General features: G+C 49.4%; 1 protein-coding gene across 5 annotated transcripts; it reads left to right on the plus strand.

The window, feature by feature from the left end:
- Positions 1–128: 128 nt before the first annotated feature.
- Positions 129–19,437, plus strand: tfec (transcription factor EC). 5 transcript variants are annotated; one of them, XM_052055285.1, is made up of 8 exons: positions 129–379; positions 14,152–14,376; positions 14,807–14,908; positions 16,067–16,187; positions 17,011–17,067; positions 17,185–17,260; positions 18,033–18,180; positions 18,413–19,437. In XM_052055285.1, exons 1-8 carry the CDS (start codon positions 164–166, stop codon positions 18,839–18,841), a joined length of 1,374 nt encoding a protein of 457 aa, XP_051911245.1. In that variant the 5' UTR covers positions 129–163; the 3' UTR covers positions 18,842–19,437. The 5 variants fall into 5 exon arrangements, with proteins under 5 accessions (XP_051911245.1, XP_051911244.1, XP_051911246.1 ...); XM_052055284.1 differs by lacking the exon at positions 129–379 and adding an exon at positions 9,072–9,404; XM_052055286.1 differs by lacking the exon at positions 129–379 and adding an exon at positions 9,075–9,404 and having other exon boundaries at positions 16,067–16,112.
- The last annotated feature ends 1,476 nt before the right edge of the window (positions 19,438–20,913 follow it).

A 20,913-nucleotide genomic window follows, 5' to 3' on the forward strand; every position in this document is an offset into this window, starting at 1 on the left:
GCACCCCCCGCGACCCTAGTGAGGATCAAGCGGCTCGGAAGATGAATGAATGAATGAATGAATGCCCCGCTAACCAACATGATAAGGCCGGCGATCATCTCGGGTTGAAAGAAAAGACAATCAAGGGATTGCGTTACATTTCTTCCACTGTCCATTTTCAGAGATGTTCCCATCGGGCCCAGACGAGCAGCAGATGATCAGCCGGCGAGATGCCCGACAGGCTTTGTGGAACTCTGGAGCGCAGCCACGCAGCTTCCTGCAGTTCTGCGCCGCATGGCCCAGTGGCCCCAGCTGTGGCTTGCGGGCTCGCTGTCCCTACAACGGCGCCTACAGCGCTCTACAATCTTCTGGGCTGTACTCCTCCCCAAATACATGGAAGGTATGTAAAAAAAAAAAAAATAGAATCACAACAGCGGCAGATGAAAACAAAATACAGTACAAGAGATTTTGCTGGTGTACCTCATGAGCTGCAACGCCCCCAGTAACATTTTGCCCCAAGATGGGCGGTGGCCACCCCTGGCCACCACGTAGCGCCGCCCCTGGAAATATGACAAATATACAATACAATACAATACATGCTGATTTATATATGCAATGTGGGACACCGTCGTCCATCGGGGGGGTGTCGGGGGGGTGTGGAGCACCATTCCCTGACTAGCCTATACAATGTAGCTGACAACCGTCGACGCTGCAATTTCTTTTGCATGCATCGGGGCATGGATTTGGGCAACGGTGCAACAGTGGCTGCCATTGGGAATGAAAAGCAGCAGATCTGCTCTATTTTACTGCTTTGATGCAAAATTGAGCCTGGCTTGGGATGAGGGAGCGCCGGCGGAAAAAAAAAAGCGCCAAATGACTCCCAGACTGACCACGGCGAGAAGGGAATAGAAGATGAAGATCCAGACGGCCGATATGAATCGGATTTGTAAAGGAGGAGGAAGAGAAAACATGCCGACGTGCAGATGGCCGACTGATAGACTTCAAAGCGCTGTTGCGTGATGCCTTTCGCTTCTCCGGGAGGTCTTTCATGTGCTAAAGTTGCGGCGGCGAGTGTGTGGTTGTGTGAGCCTGGAGGAACAAGGCGGCCCCCCCGTTCCGGAGGGGGAGAGGATGGGGATGAGAATACGCTCGGGTGCAACGGCTTTGGCTTGAGCATGGAAAATGCTCAAAATGCCAAGCAAACAAAAAAAAAATGGTGGCTTAGAGTAGAATAAAAAGGATACAGAAACAATTTGAGTAGTCCCCCCACCAACCCCCCCCCCCCCCCAAAAAAAAAAATCAGGTAAAAAAAACGTTTTTGAAAAACAAGACCGGCAGAAGAACATTTTCTAGCCCGGCACGCTGGGCTGTCACTTTGAGGTCTAAAAAAAAAAAAAAAAAAAAAACACCACAAGTAAACGTCTTTGCTACGCTTGGGACAAGCAGCGGTTTGTTGCGTTAAGATCTGCGGTCGAGCCTGTAAGTCACGGCGGGCGGTCGGCGTGTCATCGGCGGCCGTGGGACAAACCCAGGTTTTCTGCGACCAATTCAACCGTGTCCTGCCCGGACTGCACGACGAGGCACACGGCAGTTAAGAAGAAAAGCAAAGTCATTTGGAAGGCTAACTGAGCGCGGTGGAGGGGACACGCGTGAGACAATGCGGGCAATGGCGTCCGGTTCCGACCACCCAATTGGACTCTCTGAACCAGAATGGATGAGTCTGGGTGGGGGCGGGGGTGGGGGTCTGCAGACACACAGGAAACATTAAAAATAGCCACGTAACAAACAAACAAACAAGAAGAAACGGAATATTTTGCTCCATATGGTGAGCTGGAACAAAACAATCTTAAGCCATGCACGTCCAAGCCCCCCCCCCACCAAAATAAATAAATAAATGCCCGTCATTCCTAACCCTCAACTATCTGGCATGCGCAGCATACTGTCAATTGAATTAGCTAATGAAATCAAGCCTCCATCCCAAATTGTCTTCTGAGCTAGCTGCTGACCCGAGTTCCCGTGGGGACAACGGGGGCCATTCTGCGCTTTTTAAGCACACCTCTAAAAAAAGAAACATCTAAATAAAGCAACGCAATGGAAGTAGGAACTGGTGCCACCAACAAAAGGTCTGGAAAACAAACACCTCGGTTTTTTTTTTCCCCCCTGAAGTGCAATCGGTCAAGTCATTCTTTTCCTAAAACGCGAGGGGAAAATGAAATGCTTGCCCCCCCCCCCAAAAAAAAACACACCACTAATTGGCTGAGTTTGAATACTGCCCTTCTGACTACACTGCGTCTCACGCACGCATCGCCGACCCACAGTTCACCCTTCACCCTTCCTAAAGTGGTGGCACATAAGGAGACCCCCCCCCCCCCCAACCCCCCACATACACACACACACACACACACACACACACAGGGCCACTTCTGGATGAAACATATCATAATCCCTCGCAGTGGCTGAGGTGGTAGAGCCTGGAAGGGTGTTGGAGGCGGGGGGGTCCAAGGCCACCAAGATAGCTATTCACGGGGTCCAGATACACAGAGAGACCACCGGGATGGAAAACTGCTGTGAGGTGACTGCGTACCACATCCATGGGGGAAGACTGGGGAGGAGCAGCCCCCGTTTGAGCCTGCGGCCTCGTTGTCAGCACCGCGGTCAAAACCACGGCTGAAGATTATCATTCCGCGCCCTTTCGGGCACATCGCATTAAAAAAAAAAAAATTGAAGATGCATCGTTAGTGAAACGAAGTTACACGCTCACAGCTGTTTTTTTTTTTGTTGGAGCGCTTATTCCTAATGGAATGTAAGATTTGAAACGGCCCAAGATGATATGGCGGGGGGGGGGGGAGCACACTTGCGAGAGAGCAATTAGAGCAGATGCACGAAAGGGACAAGAATGTCAAACTCAAAAGACGTCGAGGATGGATGTGCGTTCCGTCAGTTGAGCGATCTCCAAGGTGGGCGTGGCCAAAGCCTCCGCATCCTCCATCAGCTTCGGTGAGATTACTGCCGCGGATGGAGCAGGTGTCCGCAACAAAATTCCACCGCCGTTTGAAAACTCCCGGCCCATACCGGCATCCTTTAATCCTATTAGGCCAAATTGAGTGAACTCGACAGTCTTTTTCAGTTAAACTATGTTCACAGACTAATAGGATTCAAAAGGGAGTCGGGAGGGAGGGAGGGGGCGGGAAAAGGGACGATGCGTGGAGGGTCCAAAATGGTGGCGGTGGTCAAGTGGGACCTGCTTGAGGTTCCATGCTGGTTCGGGGGTTCGGTGTTTACGAGGAGGCGTGTGTGGGGCGCGGGGTGGTGGGGGTGGGGGCAGCGGGCTTGATAAACTCCGAGTGGGGCGGGAGGGTGTACAAGATTCACATAAGTGGTATTCAGGGACCCCCTCGCGTGTTTGTGTTTGTTTACTCATGTAAAAAAAATACATTTGGAAATGAAAAATAACCACGGCTGCATACTTTAAGGCGTCGGAGAGACAAAACGGAGGAGGAAAGAGATCTTCTGACCTTATTTGGGCTTCCTGGGTGCCGTCAGTGAGTCCGGCGTAGGGGGCGCTATCATCATTTGACTGAGAGCTACTGCGAGACACTGTGCAGAATTAGGAAAGCCAATCTTATTTTCCGGTTGCATTCAGAAGTCAGGCAGGCAGACGAAAAAAAAAAAAAGAAAAAAAAAAAAAAGAAAAAAAAAAGTCCTCGGACTGAACAGTACGAATTGTGCCAAAATCAGAGCATCCATAAATAAATGACAACAATCCATCCATGAATGAGACAAAGGGACTCAAAGTGGAGAATCAAACCGCGATACGCCGTCGATCTCATAATCACATTCAAGACATCACAGACGACATATTTTCCTAACGCGATTAGTCCGCTATCGCTCGGCGAGATTGAATTTCCCTTTGTTTCCTGCTCGTCCGCTTTTTGAACGTCAGTCTCGATTAAGAAACACGGCTAAGCGCAGCTCGCGGTTGAAAGGTCAACGTCGCTGCTCCTCTTCCTGTGTCCCGCACATGTGACCTCAACTGAGCAATGCGTTGCCAATGGCCCGTTACAACTGGCTCAGACTGTGAAGAATCCATATGCACAAACTCGCCTCTGTAGTTCTGGGAACCCGGGCGGCTTCATGCGGGGCGGACGGACGTGCCCCATTGTGGGACGAATAAAGGATATCTTATCTTATCTTATCTTATCTTAAAAAGGAGCCGCTGCCGGTGCCAAAGTCGGCAGCAAAAAGCGTCTTTTGGGTCGTTGGGGAAAATGCGCCGTCGTACGATCGTCAGCATAAATAATGAGGTCTGACATGGGGCTGGAGGGGGGGGGGGGGGAGGGGTGGCAGGGCCTTCCGTAACCTGACCAGGCCTTCGTTGTACCGAATCCACCCGGCGGCGTTTTCCCATCCGCCCAATTGACAGTTTAATTCATCCCCCCCCCCCCCCCCCCCTCTCTCGTGCCATCCTGGCCAACGAGAGACAGCGACGCCTCGCACGGTTCGGCCACGTGACCCCGCCCCGACCCCGCTCGGAATAATGAATGAATAACAGAGGGGATCAAGACAAAAAGGCGTAAAGTGGTCCGCCCGAGCGGCGCTCTCGGCGTAATACATCCAAGAATGCCGTTAATTGGCCCGGCGGCTTTCATTCCTTGCCCGATTTCTTTCAATTCATTGACTCAAAATAATGGGTTCAGGTTCATTATCAACAGGTCAGAAGCTCTGGGAGTGCCCAAATTCTGCGGCCCGGGCTTGCCAATCAGAGCCGGCCGGGCGCACGCGGACACGGGCGAGCGCCGAAAGCTTCGGCAAGCCGACCGGGACCGCGTTTCTCCGCGCGGCCGTTTCAGGAGCTAGCATTGCGGCGCCGCGCGTTTCGAGGCCGAGGCTCCTTGCTGACACGATGCTGGAATATAACTGGTACGGGCAGGTGGGTGACCGCGACACTTTTTACTCCTGCGCTGTTTGCGCGTCATGCCTGAGTGGTGCTGAAAAGATCGCGGCAGGCGACAGACGCGACTGGAGCATAAATAGGCAGAAGAGAGAAGCTGCCGCGCAGATGCTAGCGGGCAACAGTAGCTTTGGCCGCCATGATTTTTCATCATTTGAATGTCAAACTTGACGAGGCTTTGTCGTACATCGCCGCTGTTGGGTTTGCGCCATTGTTTTTATTTTTTTATTTTAATTTTTTTTGTGGGGATTCTAATTTAATTGGATCCAGAGTGGTATCGAATTGATTTCCATCCTAAAGTTTCTCGACTGACTGGCGCTGATCGACAAATAATATTGATAATTATCATTATGCATTAAAAAAAAAGTATTTTTTTTCTGGGCAAAAGCATTTTTTTTTTTTAAGAATGATGAATTAATATAAAAAATACAGATTAGACATTGTTCAAAAATACAGTTTTGGAACTTTTGAATGTTTGGATTTATCCTTGTATGCAGTATTTGCATCTGTATTTATTTTTTTTGAGGACCGATTCCTGAATTGAATTGACATTGTTTTCAATATTTAACATCTTGTTGTAGTAGAAATGAAAATATCTAGTTTAATCCCAGGACACGTCTTTGCCGATTTAACGTACACGCTCGGGAGGGGGTGGGGGGGGGGCGAACTGATGTCACTTTAGTACTTTACTTTTTCTTTACGAGTTTTTTTTTTCACAGAATAGTTTGGCTTTGGTAATCATTTGAAGGATTGCATTTACTTAGGTCCACTTTTTGACTCCTCTCCCCGCCCCCCGCTAACTTGGCACAACTATGCGTGCCCGACGCGCGCGTGATTTGTTCAGACGTCAAAGTATTTCAGTCTGTGTTAATTGCAGCACATGCAAGGTTTCCCATACCTGGGTGAGCCATGTCAAGCAATTAATACCCTGAAACGCGCCTTTTAAGTGAGGCTTTTGGTCTCCCGGGCTCCCCGCTGCGATGAAAAAGATCGGCGTCGTCTCACGTTAGCCTCGCGCAGGTGTAAGCGCAGATGAAGAGATAGACGGCGGGCAAAGCCCATCAAGAGCGCGGCGGAGACGAGCATCAAGGCAGGCCAGATGAGAAGGAGACGCGGTGAAGTGCGCAAATATGTAAATGGCGTACATCTTTTTATGAAATGACTGATGAGAAGGAAAGTTTGAGGTTACTCCGGGTTGTTTTCTCAACTATATTGGCGCACAGGCACGAGCGTTCTCCTAAAAGGAACCCATGTGCGGCGTAAAAGCAAAGAGACGAAACTCCCCCCCCCCCCATCACCTTTCCAAAAATCACACGAGCAATAAGAGAAAAAGTGGCACTTCGACCCCCCCTCAAACATATCTTGAAATTACAGCAATCTCAATCATTCCTCTGAAACTTTGGCTGATCAAGTTGTAGTATGCATGCCAGGCCACTAGATGGCAGTGTCCCTGTGATTACAGCTCATTACATTGCCATTGTTTTTTTTTGTTTTTTTTTCTCTCATTCATTTTTCATCATCGGTCATGATGATGAAATGCATGGACAAAAAAAAATCGGGACTCAATTTCAACCCTGGAGTTTGGATGGCGAGCCGAGCGGTGCAAAGGACAAGCCGCTCTTTGTATCCATAGAACAAACCGAACGATATTTGGTTCGGGTAAGGTCAAAGCTTGATCTCATTTTCTGCTTAGTTCTCATTAAAAAGCAATTGCATTATTTCATTTTCCACAATCGAGTTAAAAGTGGAGCGGGAGGGCAGGCGGGGTGGGGTGGGGTGAAATCGACATAAGCCCGCCAAAAAAGCTTTTGAACAGTGCCTTCACAAATGCATTTAGGATGAGCCATTTGATGTTGTATTAAGCTTCAAAGTTCAGACATCGATGGGAATTTTTTTGTGGTTCCAATGATTCAAAGAGTCATCAAAGAGTGTTGATGCGCTCCCAACTGCAGTTTTGGTCTTTCTCTGCGCTCACTGCTCGTTGGCACATTTGACAACACGAGTCAGAGGGCACATCCGGGAAGTGCGCTTGAATCTGCTCAGGTTCCCTCGTCTCTCATTACCTCATCCGCCGAGTCTCTTGCACTCGTCTCCTTTCAACTTTCTCGCACGGGCCGCTTGCAAGTTTTACTCTGGCTCTCCTCAAACACAATCGAGACGCAGTCTCCGCCCCTCTTTAGCAACATTAATATCGAATCACGCGTGCACTCAGACATCATTTCTCAAAGCGCGAACAACGAGGCACTCTACCCCTAATGTTGGCTCCTTACAGAATCGCACTTGAAAGTTCTACTTTGGATTCAGTGGAATTGCCAACGATCATATCGTCATGTTATATACGGCATGGGATAAAGGTTGTGACGACTTTCATATCTTTACACGGCAATATCGTTGACTATGTTAGCATGAGGTTTAAGCTAGCAGATTTCAGGCTAAGCGGCATAGGTAAGAAATTCTTCTCCGCTGATGTAGCGGAGTCAGCCGCGGCGGTGGCGTGCGCATGCAGCTTTGGGCACGTGCACGCCTCCCCTACGCGTCTTCCAGCACACGGAGCTCTTGCGAGAATAGCCGCCTAAATCGATTTAGTTGCAAAAATTGTATTATTCCATTTGACTAATCACATCAACTTGGTGCCGCACGCATCTTCACTTCGCTCGTGTTTATTTTGAAGATTAAGATATCTTTTATTTGTCCCACACTGGGGAAAATTATCTTTAGTGGTACAATCGGAGGTGCAAGATTGTTCTTTCTTTTTTTGCATGCATGCATGCCAGCAATTCACTTCAGCAAAAGAAATCACAAAAAGTGAGATCCTGGCTGCCTGCTCGGCACCGGAAAAAAAACTTTCCTCCTTTAATGTCATTTCCTCATGACAAATCAGACCGTAACGAAGGATATGACAGGGGCAATATTGTATCACGGATTAACGGGCGGACAAAAGATATTTTTGTTCCCCGGCTGAGCGGCGTGGCTTTCAGTTGATTTTAAACACCAGTGGCTCGTCTTGAATCCGACGGTGGCGCGCCCGATCATAAAATAGTGCAGGTAAGGGCGTTTAAGATCCAGCTCGATTGTGTTTAGCATCATCGGTAATGCATCGGAATTTCAGTTCCCGCAACGCGACAAAATTGGAGGGTTAAAAGTTAGGATGAGTCGGCAAACCTGTTGGAATTCTCCTGATTGGGATATTAGCCATAAGCGCGGCCAGTTCCCCCCCCCCTGCATGTAATCCGCCGAAAACGTCCGCCATATTTAATTCATACGGGGCATCATTAGAAGTGCAGCGGCGCCGCGTGTCCATTACGCATTCCTTTTCGAGCGATGATAAAACAGTCCTCAGATGTGCGAGCCGCACTTTGATGCCAAGGCCTCAGAAGCCGGGCCGGCCGTTACGAGGTGCGCCGTGCGATGTTTTAAACATGGCGCGCGTGCCGGGCCACTAACAAAGGTGAGCAACTTGTGGCTCCCCACCCCGCCCGCCAAGGAGTTGGGATTTTCACCGGCGATTGATTTGGGATGGCTATTAAAAGCCAAAAGGGAAGTACAACAGACGAAGTGGCTGGGGGGTGGGGGTGTGTGGCTAGCGGTAGCTATCGACGACGCGTCGGGCACGTTCTAACGGGCTGACTAAAATCCCGATTGCGCCTCCTGTTGAAGGGTACGGCAACAAATCGGCCCGAGTACAAGAAAACGTGAGCTAGCGTCAGGCGCCGAGCGGCGGTCACGTGGACACGCGTGGGAAAACACGAGCCTCAGATGGCGACCTTTGGTCACGGCGGCTAAAATAATGCTGCGATGGACGCGCATGGGGGCTTTAATGAGCTTCTCCGTGTGTGGAGCAAATGCAGCCGGTTGCGGACGTTAGCTCAAAACGTGTCGCGGCTTTCAAAAGCGCTAACTGTTCGGGTTGGACTGAACCACATCATTTTTTTTTTTTCCGAAAGCGTGTACAACTTCCAATGGCATTTATTTGGCTGCTAGGGAAAAAAAAAAAAAGGCCCAACAAGGGAAGCGGCTGTCATGGAGATAACCTGGCAGAATGTGCTGAATTTTCTGGAGGAAGGAAAAGTGTGGCCATGTGCGCGCAGAAGCAACTTATTAGCATGTCGCTCGCTCGCACGCAGGCCCAACCGCCGCCACTGGTTCTGCTTCTGTCAGGTTTTTCCTCTAACATACACAAACGCGCACGCGCCCAGAGGAAGAAGCGGCCCGTTTAGCTCCCCCAAATAAGCTGATGTGTCATGCCTTCGTTTCCTCGCCGATATTTCTGCAAAGCTCAGGAAGGAGACTGCGGGTCCTCGTCTTCTTCTTCCTCTTCTCTCTCTCTCGCCCCGCTAAGCCCCGACAGATCGGCTCCCTCCCGAGATTTGCGCTTTTCCAACCCTCCCACCCCGCGATGGGAGAGTCCGTGGGCGCCATGAGTCGACGTTGCGTGGTCAAAGTGGTCACTCTGACGGAGATTCAGCTGCTGCAGGTAGGACGGCGCAAGTGCGTTGGGGAAGGGAGGGGAATGGGGGATAGGGGGGTCGTGAAATCAGGCTTGCGTTCGCGGCTCACACCTTCAGTAGAAACGAGACCGGCGTGTCCGCTTTCAAGATAAAGTCATCGACGGCTGACTCATCGTACGGAAATGAATCCTAACCTCCTTCAGCTCACGTAGAAAAGGGGCCAGATCGGAAAACAAAATCATTTTCGGAGATCTGTTAGCCGTACCGTATCGAAGCGAATCGCGATCCCGCGGAATCGAACCGAATGGTGACAGTTGAAAACCTCTGACATCCTTGAATCGTATCGTACGCCGTTGCATTGAGAATCGGATCGAAGCGTCCCATTTGCGGCGCGCTGCACACCCCCTACTGGCGATGACATTCAAATGCGGCGTTTTAATTTGAATTCAGGCCTGACTGATGACTTGGCTGGCTGATTTAATGACATTCAAACATTTTCCTCCCCAAAATCAGAAAAAAAGCCCAAAAAACATTCAGCTGAGCAATTTTAAGCTCAACAAATACTAACGGGCAAAGCATTGTCCAATGTTCTGCCTGTCATGCATGCCTTGATTGTTGTAAGCACGAAGGACTGCATAAATGTTAATCAGACGATTAATCGGTTATCTGATATCAAAATATCGGAATCAGCATCAGTCGTGCCCTACAATGACGTGATTATTAGGCGTGTAACTGTACATGACTTTTCTGATTATTTATAAGATCAGATAAGATATCCTTTATTTATGTATTATGGATGTATTAATTTATTTCTGAACTGAAGAAACAGTCGGCTACAACGCGCCACATATTAGGGAAGCTTTGGCCACAAATTAGGGAAGCTTTGGCCACATTTCCACTCCAAACGCACTGCAGCTCAGCCTCTAAAATCATATTTTGGACTGTTGACCAGAACGTTCACGTCTTAAAAAGAGAGAACAAATGATGAATGTGTATTTTGGTTGGTGATGGTACTCGAAATCACTTCATTGATTAAGCTTTCATTGATTGGCTACTTGATTGCAAGGCGATGCAGTTGCGCTTGGCGTTCGGTTCCCTTACTGCGGCAAATCTGAAGTGCCTTTTTTCTTTTTTCGCATTCCGCTACGCCCATCGCCATGATGCGCTCAAAAGCGGCCCTCTGAGGGCAACAAAAACAACGATGCTGTCTGTCGCTCGTGATAGAAACACGTGTGGACGCCCCTGCCCTAACGGGTTTATCCACGGCGCGTTCACGTCGGCCCGTCTTTCATAAGCAGCTGGATTTTTTTTTTCTTTTTCTGAAGTGAAACGAGAACTTGAGCAAGACTGAAACTTTGTTTGCACAACCACTTTTTTTGAGGGGGGGGCTACAATCGGCATGCGCGTTGGCCTTTGAGAGCAGTGGTTAGTTGATTTCACCTCAGTCCACGGATGGACGGACGGACAGAAATTCACTTCATGCACCGTCTGACCTCCCGTGGGCGGTACGGATGTTTTCGGGCAAACTGGCCGTGATACACGTGACGCGGAATCAGAATCCGCGTGCCCGATTTTGCCATGCCTGGTTATGTCACCGAGGACCACTGAGCCGTTTCGTGCGCGAAATTCACTGTCGATTGAATAACTCGATCCTATCAAGTGATCAAAATTAGGAAGTATTTCACTGCACTTTGGGGGTCGCTTATATATAGGACATGGACAGAATTGGCTGCATATGAACGAAAAAACACAGTGGTGATAGAATTTACCTGAATCCGACCAAAGTTAGAATAAAATTCAAATAAAAATGAACCGAAAAAAAAAAGAGACTTGAATTGTACTTCAAAAGAATTACAATTCAAATTGACTAATTTCCCCGCCAACTAACATCCGCTCAGTTTGGACGATTTTTTTTTTTTTAAACCAGATTATTCTTCTGAATCTAATCTTCCCCCGAGCTTTGCGACATTCCAGTCAGCCCCCCCCCCCATCCCACGCCCCCCTTGTTTTAACTGTGTTGTCTGGGTTGTCTTTTGGCTACAAAAAAAAACGAAACTACTTTTCAGTGACTGAATGCAAATACATAAATAAATAACTAAGATAAAATACCCCCCCACCCCCACCCCCAACTATGGACCGCCCAATGCACGTGAGTGACTGACATCAATATCCGAGGTGCGCCTTCAAGCAGCTTCAAAGAGTTTGTTGTAGCAGGTGCCAAACACATCTCAGCATCCCCCAAGAGAAACACTCAAGTGTCTCAAACCAAACAATTGCTGGGGGGGGTAAGAAAAAAATTTCCCAAACTCGGGCTAGGATGGATTGAATTCTTCTCCCATCGCTGTCTCCGTGAGTGTGTGCGTGGCATGCATGCGTGCGAGTGTGCCTGCTTGTGTGTGTGTGTGTAGGGCCATTGATAATCTTCTGGCATGGCCTCTTCACACTTGCACAGACGCGCCATTGTGGAGTTCAGATTCAGTGACTGAAGCGCCATAACCTCTCCAATCTAATCAGATTCCTTTAAGTGGATAACAAGCGCATCTCCCGTCATTTTACAGTAGTGAAAAAGGCAATGGCAAACCAGAACAGTGAGCTCACACACACATACACAGGCGCATGCATGTGTGTGTGTGCACGCGCAGCAGCTTTGGAAAAAGAAAATAGATTGACTAACAACCGGCGTCTCGTTTTGGGAGATGAGACGGATAAGATGAGTATCTCGGCGAGGACGCTCTCGGTGAGGCGGATGCCGCCCATTTTGTGTTTTGGGCAAAAACAAAAATCAATCAAACGCTTTCGTTTGACTTCCGGAAACTGAAACTTCTCGTCTGTGCGCCAATTTAAGGAACTCTGTTTGTGGGCCGGTGAGGAACCAAATACTTTTGTGTTCTATCTGTTCTGCAAACCGACAAGAGGCTTGCTTATCTGTGGTAATACCAGCAACGAGTGTTTTTTTTTTTCTCAAGGGGGACATTTGATCAACTTGAACTTTAATTGTGGCATTGGGACGATACGGGATAAGATGTTGACGGGAGCGGGGTAGGGGTGTGCAAACCTTTGCGTTTGAGGGCCGCGTGACTTTCAAATTCTTCAAGTTTTTGAAACACGCCAAGTTAAGAAAGTCATCGGGATTTTCCCGCTCGTTCATCAAACATTTCTGTTCAAGGTGACGAGGCAAATTGTTGACGATTTTGGGGTGGCCAACAGCCCCTCTATCCGAGAGTACATCCGGCCCTGCACTGAACAGACGCCAAACAGACCTGAAATGTGAGCTATTTGGAGATGATTCTTCCCTGCGTGTCGTACACAAACAACGTGTAGCATTCGAGGCCCCCCCCCCCCATATAGAATCATCAACGTGACGGACAGCAAAAGTTTAACTCTTCGGAATTATCAGACTGGTACTCGACTAGTCAAAGGGTCACGCGGGCACGGAATGATTCTTATCACCGATTAGCCGGTTTCCGTCATGGGTAAAAGTGGACAAAAGAGTTCAAGTAAGTTCATACAATGTGATTTATTTTTATTTTTATTTTTAAATTTTCACCTTTCAATGGACTACCGCAATGACGTTTTCAAACTGCTGCTTACAATACGCACAAGATGAGATCATTTAAAAATAGCCGCGCGACCGAACGCTAACAACAGTGAGCGGCATTGTCGGGAATCGAAGGACGCATTTCGGGTGACATACGACTTCTGGAAATAGTCGTCAGGCGTATGATAGCCCGAGACCCCCCCCCCCCCCCCCCCCCAAAATGGGTTTTATTGACGCCGCCGTGGGCGGAACCGATCGTTCTGAGCGGTCGCCATTGACGGTGGCGAGCGATTGAGAAAGGCTGGTTAAAAACGGCATGAGTTGAGTTATTTAAAACCCCGACCGGAGAACAAGGTTCATTTGTGCCGCCGCAACCCCTGGAGCAGGCAGAAAAGGACTTCAGGAGCGAGACGCCGATTGGCCGCTCGGACAGAAAGGGGCGGTCCCGCTGAATTAGCGAGAGACGCTAAAGGCAGACGTCCCGCAGTGATCAAACCCGGGGTGATCTGACAGCCGGTCGTTTGAAGTGATTGTCGCGCTCCGCTACATGAAGGCCTCCACCCCCCCACACTCCCCCGCCCACCGGCTTTGGGCCTAATGAGTTCACTTAGGGCCCTTTAGAAGGACACCGAGTCAACACGGAGCCACGAGAGCAAGAGGAGAGCAGACTCGGATGCCTAAACTTATCTCGCTGCTCCGCGCCGACAAACCCGATCTGAAGATTTTTTGAGAATGCCACACTTATCTGACTGCGGCTACTACGCGATGCGGGATGCGACCAGAGCTTCCAACGTAAGACCCTCAAAAACTCCCCAAAATGTGTTTGTTTTTGCAGCTCGAAACGAGATACCGGTCCAACTTGAATTCTATTGTTGTTGTTTTTTAATTTCAAAAAGGAACGGAATAAAAATGCGGGATGCGACCAGAGCTTCCAACGTAAGACCCTCAAAAACTCCCCAAAATTTGTTTGTTTTTGCAGCTCGAAACGAGATACCGGTCCAACTTGAATTCTGTTGTTTTTTTTTTAATTCCAAAAAGGAACGGAATTAAAAAAAAAAAACAAGCTGAGTCGATTTACGAGAAAAATGCAGCCCAGCTGTTGGGCTGCGGAAAAAAAACAAAAAACAAGTGACCGAGTCGTGACTCACGAATAGTTCCGCATCCCGAGTGAGATCATCATTTTCGCGATAGCCGCGACACCTGCGCGACTTTGACGTTCCCGGTCCCGTCCGCAGGTCCAGAGCCAACTGGAGAACACCAAGTTCCACCTCCATCAGAGCCAGCAGGTCAAGCAGTACCTGACGCTGGGCTCCAAGTTGGCCTCGTCGACGGCCCACCCCCGCCCCCACCCCCACCCCCACGGCCCCGGCCAGCCTCTGCCCACCGTGCCCGTCATGCGCAACGTCGACGACCCCAACAGCCCCGGCGCCCTGATGGCCATGGCCAACCACGACAGCGAGGTAAGCGCCGTCGGCAGAAACGAAAGCGCTCGCTCGCTCGTCTTCCGAGGAAGTGAAATTAGCGCCGCGGGAGACAAAGACGCACTCCGTGACACATTTTCCCGTCAGCGCCGTTCAAAATATACCGATCGGCGGTTATGACGGCGATTGAGTCCTCCCTCCCACATTCTTTGATTGAGATAAGAAGGTAAGGTTTGTTTTCGACAGCGGGCGGAAGTACTTCATCGACGACTTCAGACTTTGTCATCTCTCACGTGGGGGAGTTTGAGAACAGAGGATGTTTTTTCCCATAACAAAAGCCGCGCGCGCTTGCTTCAGATTTTTCTGTCGTGGGATGAGCTGGTTGGGAAGTCCCTCCTCCGGACACTTTTGGGTGCCGGCATTCTCGGTTGGTCGTCGGTGTGCGACTCATGTTTGGCTTTCTTTTTAGTTCCCGATGGATGAAGTGATTGACGACCTGATCAGTCTCGAATCGGGCTTCAAAGATGGAGGCCTGGATTGCATGGAGTCCAACATCCTCATGCAAAACAATGTAAGTAAGGCCAAAAAACCTCTGCTTTTTTTTTTTCTTTTAAGTCAGAAATCTAAGGTGGCAGCCTGTGTGGGGGTGGGGGGGCAGTAGTGTGGCCTTAGGGGGGGAGGGCGGGGGTGCTATCTTTGAGAGATGAGTCAAAGTTCATCTCGGCTTAGCAGGAGTTCTCACAATCAGTCAAGAAGATGGCGGGGTCCGCTCAAGTCCAGCCTCCAAAGTCGATTCCGACCGTGACACCGGGCGGCTCGTGAGACTGATGCCGTGGCAATGCAGCCAAAGCCAATCAACCCCCCACCCCCAAGTTTGCAGACAAAGACTCGGACCGATTGATAAAGAGACGTGGAGCTTCGCCCTGAAGATACTGCCACGGTGGAATGGGAGTGAGAGGCTGGGGGTGGCTGAGATAAGGTCTCCTTGCTCGTCGGTATCAAACGCAGATTTTTGTGTTGGGGGGGGAGGGTTCCCTCGGGTTCTTGCTGCGAATGGGACTATTAGTCCAACCCGTTTGGCGACAATGTCAACACATTGGGCAATGCGTACGGGAGTCGACGTACTGTCCCGTCACAATGGGAGGAGACATCGTGAATTGTTGGAATCTTTTGGGATAAGCCCCCCCCACCCCCAGCCCTTCTTCTTCCATCCTGTTGAGATAACGAAGGGGTAAAAAAATGCACTTCTGTCCCCCCCCTCTCGACCGACACGCTTCCTTCAAACTATCCCCCCCCAATCGTTCGCACGACGCCGTGGATCAAATCAGCTGGGAATTCTTCGGGGGTGGGGACTTTTGCAACGACAGCCGTAGAAAAACTGTTTGGGCTCCGTTCCGTGCAGTTGACCCAGCTCGGCCTTTTCATCTGACGGGATGCTATTTCCAACACAGAGCCCGCGTCTGTGTGGGGTGGAAGGGTTTTGAAAATGGGGGATTAGACGAGGTCAGGGGTGGGGGGTTTGGGGGGGGGGTGTGATAAAGCCTGAACAGAGGTCGCGCTCATCCACTTTGTAGGATCTCGTACGAGTGACTTGCAAGGAGCGGTGAGGGCTGGCCTATTTTTCCTGAAAGCTTCCGCTTGTCTTCATCTACGATATTCACATTTGAGGCAGCGATTTAAAAAAAAATAATTTTTTACCCCCTGTTTGTGTCCCTTTTGTTGGCGACAGGTGTCCCTCAGTAGCAGCATGCTGGACGTGTATGGGGGTGAACAAGGTACGAACCCCCCTAATGGTGGACTGAGTCCCACATCTAACCCCACAAAGCTCACAGTAAAAAGGGAATCCACAGGTATGAACTCATACCAGAGCCTCGACAAACTATTTCACCGGTGGTCAACGTGCACCAACGCAACGACCCCCCCCACAAAAAAATAAAAAAATAAAAAATTAAAAAAAATTGTACTCTTGTATTGGATCTCAAGTGTACCTAATGTTGTGGCCACTGGGGTCAACATAAGCTGCCCCATACGATTTCTTCGAGACGTCGCACATTTATTTGGCTCTAAATTTGAGTTCCTTTCGGTTCAAAAACAAACAAAAAAAAAAAAAAAAAAAAAAACCTTCGGCCCGATGAGACGCGTTTTATTAATATGCTGCATCAAGCATAGAGGCCTAAACGATTTAGGAAACAGTACGCAGTGGCGTGCGGGCATTGCGGGACAATGTGCGCACAGACACACACACACACACACACACCAAATTGTCGTGATTGAATCAACAGAGACAAATTGGCAAATCTAATTTCAATCCCCTAATTGTGTAATTTGGAAGAATGTGAATTCAAATCTAAATGCGGTGGCATTTTCTTGCCCCTTCTCCAAGGCCGCTCCGCCGTAAATTTGCCTAATTGCCGAGTAGGGCCTTCTAAAAAAGCGCTTACTTTTTGGCCACAATGAGCTGCAGAAATGCGGCTTGAGATAAACTGGGCTCTCATTCATTCATTCTGTGTGTGTGTGTGTGTGTGTGTGAGAGGTCAAGCTGGCCAACGCACGGGTGGAAACGGCAGATTCAGGCCGGCCTCGGTTCTGAGCGCCTCTCTTGACTGGAGCTTTTTGTCTGGATCAACCGCGTGGCTAATCCATCTGCGCTATCATTTTTCTTTGTCTCGACAGAGCACGACACGCGGGTCATGGCCAAGGAACGGCAGAAAAAAGACAACCACAATCTAAGTGAGCGTCCACACACACTGGTTCCGCCCCCCCTCTCCAAAAAAAATGGCCACTCACAACTCAACTGACCTTAAACTCGCCCTTGTTTTTTTTTTTCTTTTTTTTGTTGATTTTCAGTCGAAAGAAGACGAAGATACAACATCAACTACAGGATCAAAGAGCTGGGGACGCTCATACCAAAGTCAAACGACCCGTGAGTTGATCGAAAGCAAGCCGATTGGTCAACGGACAATCGTTCGAAGCCGAGGTGGCTTTACTTGTCACGAAATGAGAAAAAAACAAACAACAAAAACAACAACAAAAAAAAAACCTTCCCAACGGCTCAAAAAGCAATCGAAACCGCGCTTGAACTTGCGACATATGGGTCATGAATGGGCCGGGGGGGTCGAATTTGAATCCGGTGGCCATCTCGAGCAATTGAACTCTAGCGTGCGCTGAAACGGGAGGTCGTCGGCGGATCAAAAGAGATGATTAACTTTGATCCAATTGGGGTCTCGCACCTGCAGAACGAGGACAATTCCTCTACCTTGCCTTGAAAAAGACGGGCGCTAATCTCGCACCTTTGAGTTGCCAATTCAGCCCGCCCTCCCCCCTCCCTCACCTTTTTTTCCCCCCAGGATTAATTTTAAACACAGAGGAAGCGCATACGTAGCTACTTAATTATTCTATTAAAATCCCCTTTCAGACTTCCATGTTAGGTCCAAGGAAGAATAATTGCCACGTGTAAATCATCATTTCTCATAAAAGACTCAGGGGTAAGGGGGGGGGGGGCGTGTTAAAAACAGCCCAGTTTAACTCATTCAGCTCCTTCTTTCTCCTACCGCGTCTCCCCCCCACCCCAAAAAATTTTTTGAATACATAAAGTAGCTGGGATTGAAAAAAAAACTGTCCTTGGCATTGAATAAGTTTGAAAAAAAAAAAAAAAAAAAAAAGGTTATCTTGAAGGGCTTTTTTGGCACGTGCAGGGACATGCGCTGGAACAAAGGCACCATCCTGAAGGCCTCGGTGGAGTACATCAGGTGGCTGCAGAAGGAGCAGCAGCACGCTCGCGAGCTGGAGAGTCGCCAGAAGAAACTGGAGCAGGCCAACAGGAGGCTGATCCTCCGGATTCAGGTAAGGAGGACCAACGGTGCCACCAAGCACCATGACCCCGTGACCCTGACCCGAGCTCCCCATCCTCATCCGTGCCCAGAAGAAGCCACAAGTAAAACCAAATGCAAGAATTTGCGTTTCATGAATCCGAGCTATTTGGGGAGGAGAGCAGTCAAAAAACGCACATCCCCCCCCCGGCCTGCCGTTCGGATTTTCCCCGAGTTTGGCGGTAAGCGTTTCAATTCCTCCACAGGAACTTGAGATCCAGGCCCGGGCGCACGGCCTCCCCAACCTCGCCACCTCGTTGGTGACGACGGAGCTGAATTCGCACCTTCTCAAGCAGCAGCAGTCGTCGCCTCACGCCCCGCAGCAGCCCCCGCTCTACCAGGAAGACCCCAACGGCGATTACCTCGAGCCGATATCCGCCCCCGCGCCATCAGGCCCGCAGGACCACGCGTCGGGCGCCGACGGCTGCGCCGCCTTCTCCGACCCGCTGTCGCACTTCAGCGAGATTTTCGGCGCCGCGCTCAAGGGCGAGCAGCGGCTGGACCAGATCCTGATGGACGAGGCGCTGTCCCCGTTCGGCGCCGACCCGCTGCTGTCGTCCGGCTCGCCCCGGGCCACGTCTAAGGGCAGCAGCCGCCGCAGCAGCTTCAGCTCAGGGGAGGGCGACGACCTCTAATCCCCCCCCCCATAAAAAAGAGCGACCTCCTTCCCTTTCCTGTATGTTTCGTACAGCCCGCGGACCTCCCGACCTTTACGGCATCTCTGCCTCGCGCAAAGAGCAGAAACAGACTCGCACGAAAGAAAAAGGGAGAAACTGAATTTTTTTGGGGGGGGGGTCACACTGTAGGAGCTGCAAAAAAACTGCCGAGACCCCGCCCACACACTGTTTTTATTATTATTTGTTTTCCAATTCGGGCGATTCCGACGTGCCTTATTCAGTCCACGCCAGGGATGGGCGACTCCAATGCTGGAGGGGTGGTGGTGGGGTGCAGTGGGTGGGGGTGGGGGGGCACAATTTTTCATCAGGGCTAATAAGGGGCCGCATTGGACGACAGTTGCCCGTCCCTGGTCTAAGCTACGCCGTCACCGTCATGCCTAACACTGTGCCTTTTCTCTGCGTTTTTTAATTTTTTTTTTACATATATATTTATACATGCTTAATCCGTGTACTCATAAAATATATTTACAATACACTGTATAATATCTAACATGCAACTTTTTTTTTATTCACAGTAGGGGTGGGGAAGACTATAATAAACCCCCATTTTTTTTTTATACAATTGGCTTCCAATCTTTGATTTTGCTTCATTTTGAAAAAAAAAAAAAAACGCTTGGTGCACAAATGAGTGTGCAAAACTAGATGTGGGAGGTTTTGCGGCAAAAGCGAAGGTGGCTGATTGGGAACGCGAGGACGAGATGGAGGAAGTGGATAATAAAGACGAGTCGCGCGACAGCTGATGAGCCCTTGAGCGCGCGTAATGACGAGAAAGAGCGGCCACCGCTGCCTGCGAGATGAGCTGCGAATAAAGTTGGCAGAAGTACGTTCAATTAAAAAGTACGGGTAAGAGAAAAAAAAACTAAAAGAGTTGAGAAATATCACAAATTCTTTGATCGCACGTGACTTGACGAAAAGCAGAACAGATAGCGACACCGACCAGCACGCCATCGCTGCTGTCGACCACAACTCACGCTCACACGCGAGCACCCGATGTCATTCATCTCTTTGGGGATGTTTTAAAACCTGCTGAAAAAAGAGCTCCAACAAAATACTTTGTTTGGATTTGTGCACAACATAAGAGCTGCTTACATGAAGTCCACCAGCAGGTGGCAGCAATGCACCGTGTAAGGCACTCGCTCAATTGACAACAGCAGGGTGCACATTTGATTTTTTTTTCTTCTTCCAACATATCAATAGCAATATGATAAATTTCACACGCACACACACTATATATAGAGATATATACAGATAAATATATCTATATCTATATATAGATATATATATACATACGTATACACACACACACACACACACACACACACACACAAAGGTCTTTTTTGGTACAGTTCCCAGCTAAATTCTGTCTTCTGTCCAACATCATGACTCGGAAACTCCGGTGACAAATCTAAAACGGGGATGGGATGCCATGACCCCCCCCACACCCCCAGCCGAGATGGTCCTGTCACCAAAACGACATTGTCAGAGCCCCTGCCAGCCACCGAGCGTCCGCCCGCCGATGCCGCCCCGGCGCTACGACGACGCTCTCACCTGTCGAGCCTGCCATGGCGTACACTTCATCACCTCCCGCCTATGGGCGCGCGTTCGACACACAACGACACACGAAAGCAACCTTCAAGGCCCTCATCTGGATTCGGAATGACACATCTTATGCACAAATTAGGTGCAGCACCAGTGGAAATAATGACACCGAGAACCGCGGAGCATCACGCGTCATATCTATTTCCGGCCGTGAGTCATAGATGTGTGACAAACAACAATATCCTGCCTCTCAACCGGCCCATTAACGGTGGAAATGTGTAAAGCTATGACACAAAAGGTTAAGGTCATTAAGTCATCCCATGATGCTAGGGAGGGGAGGGGGGGAGAAAGAGGGGGCACGTGCAAAAATAAAATGTAGCTAGCATGCATGGCCCCTTCATGGAACTACAGTTCAAAAAAAAGAAAATAAAACACAAATGGGTGGCTGGGCCTTTCCGAAATGCTATAAAATTAATGCGATTTCCAGAGTT

The sequence above is a fragment of the Hippocampus zosterae genome, chromosome 21, assembly GCF_025434085.1.
Source record: "Hippocampus zosterae strain Florida chromosome 21, ASM2543408v3, whole genome shotgun sequence".
In the NCBI taxonomy this organism is placed as follows: domain Eukaryota; kingdom Metazoa; phylum Chordata; class Actinopteri; order Syngnathiformes; family Syngnathidae; genus Hippocampus; species Hippocampus zosterae.

Bases quoted from the DNA above. Each gene is read 5' to 3' on its own strand.
- tfec (XM_052055284.1), top strand. From the start codon at position 9,165: ATGTGTCATGCCTTCGTTTCCTCGCCGATATTTCTGCAAAGCTCAGGA. The intron at 17,068-17,184 runs GTGAGCGTCCAC...GTTGATTTTCAG, and splicing joins AAAAGACAACCACAATCTAA to TCGAAAGAAGACGAAGATAC. The intron at 18,181-18,412 runs GTAAGGAGGACC...ATTCCTCCACAG, and splicing joins GGCTGATCCTCCGGATTCAG to GAACTTGAGATCCAGGCCCG.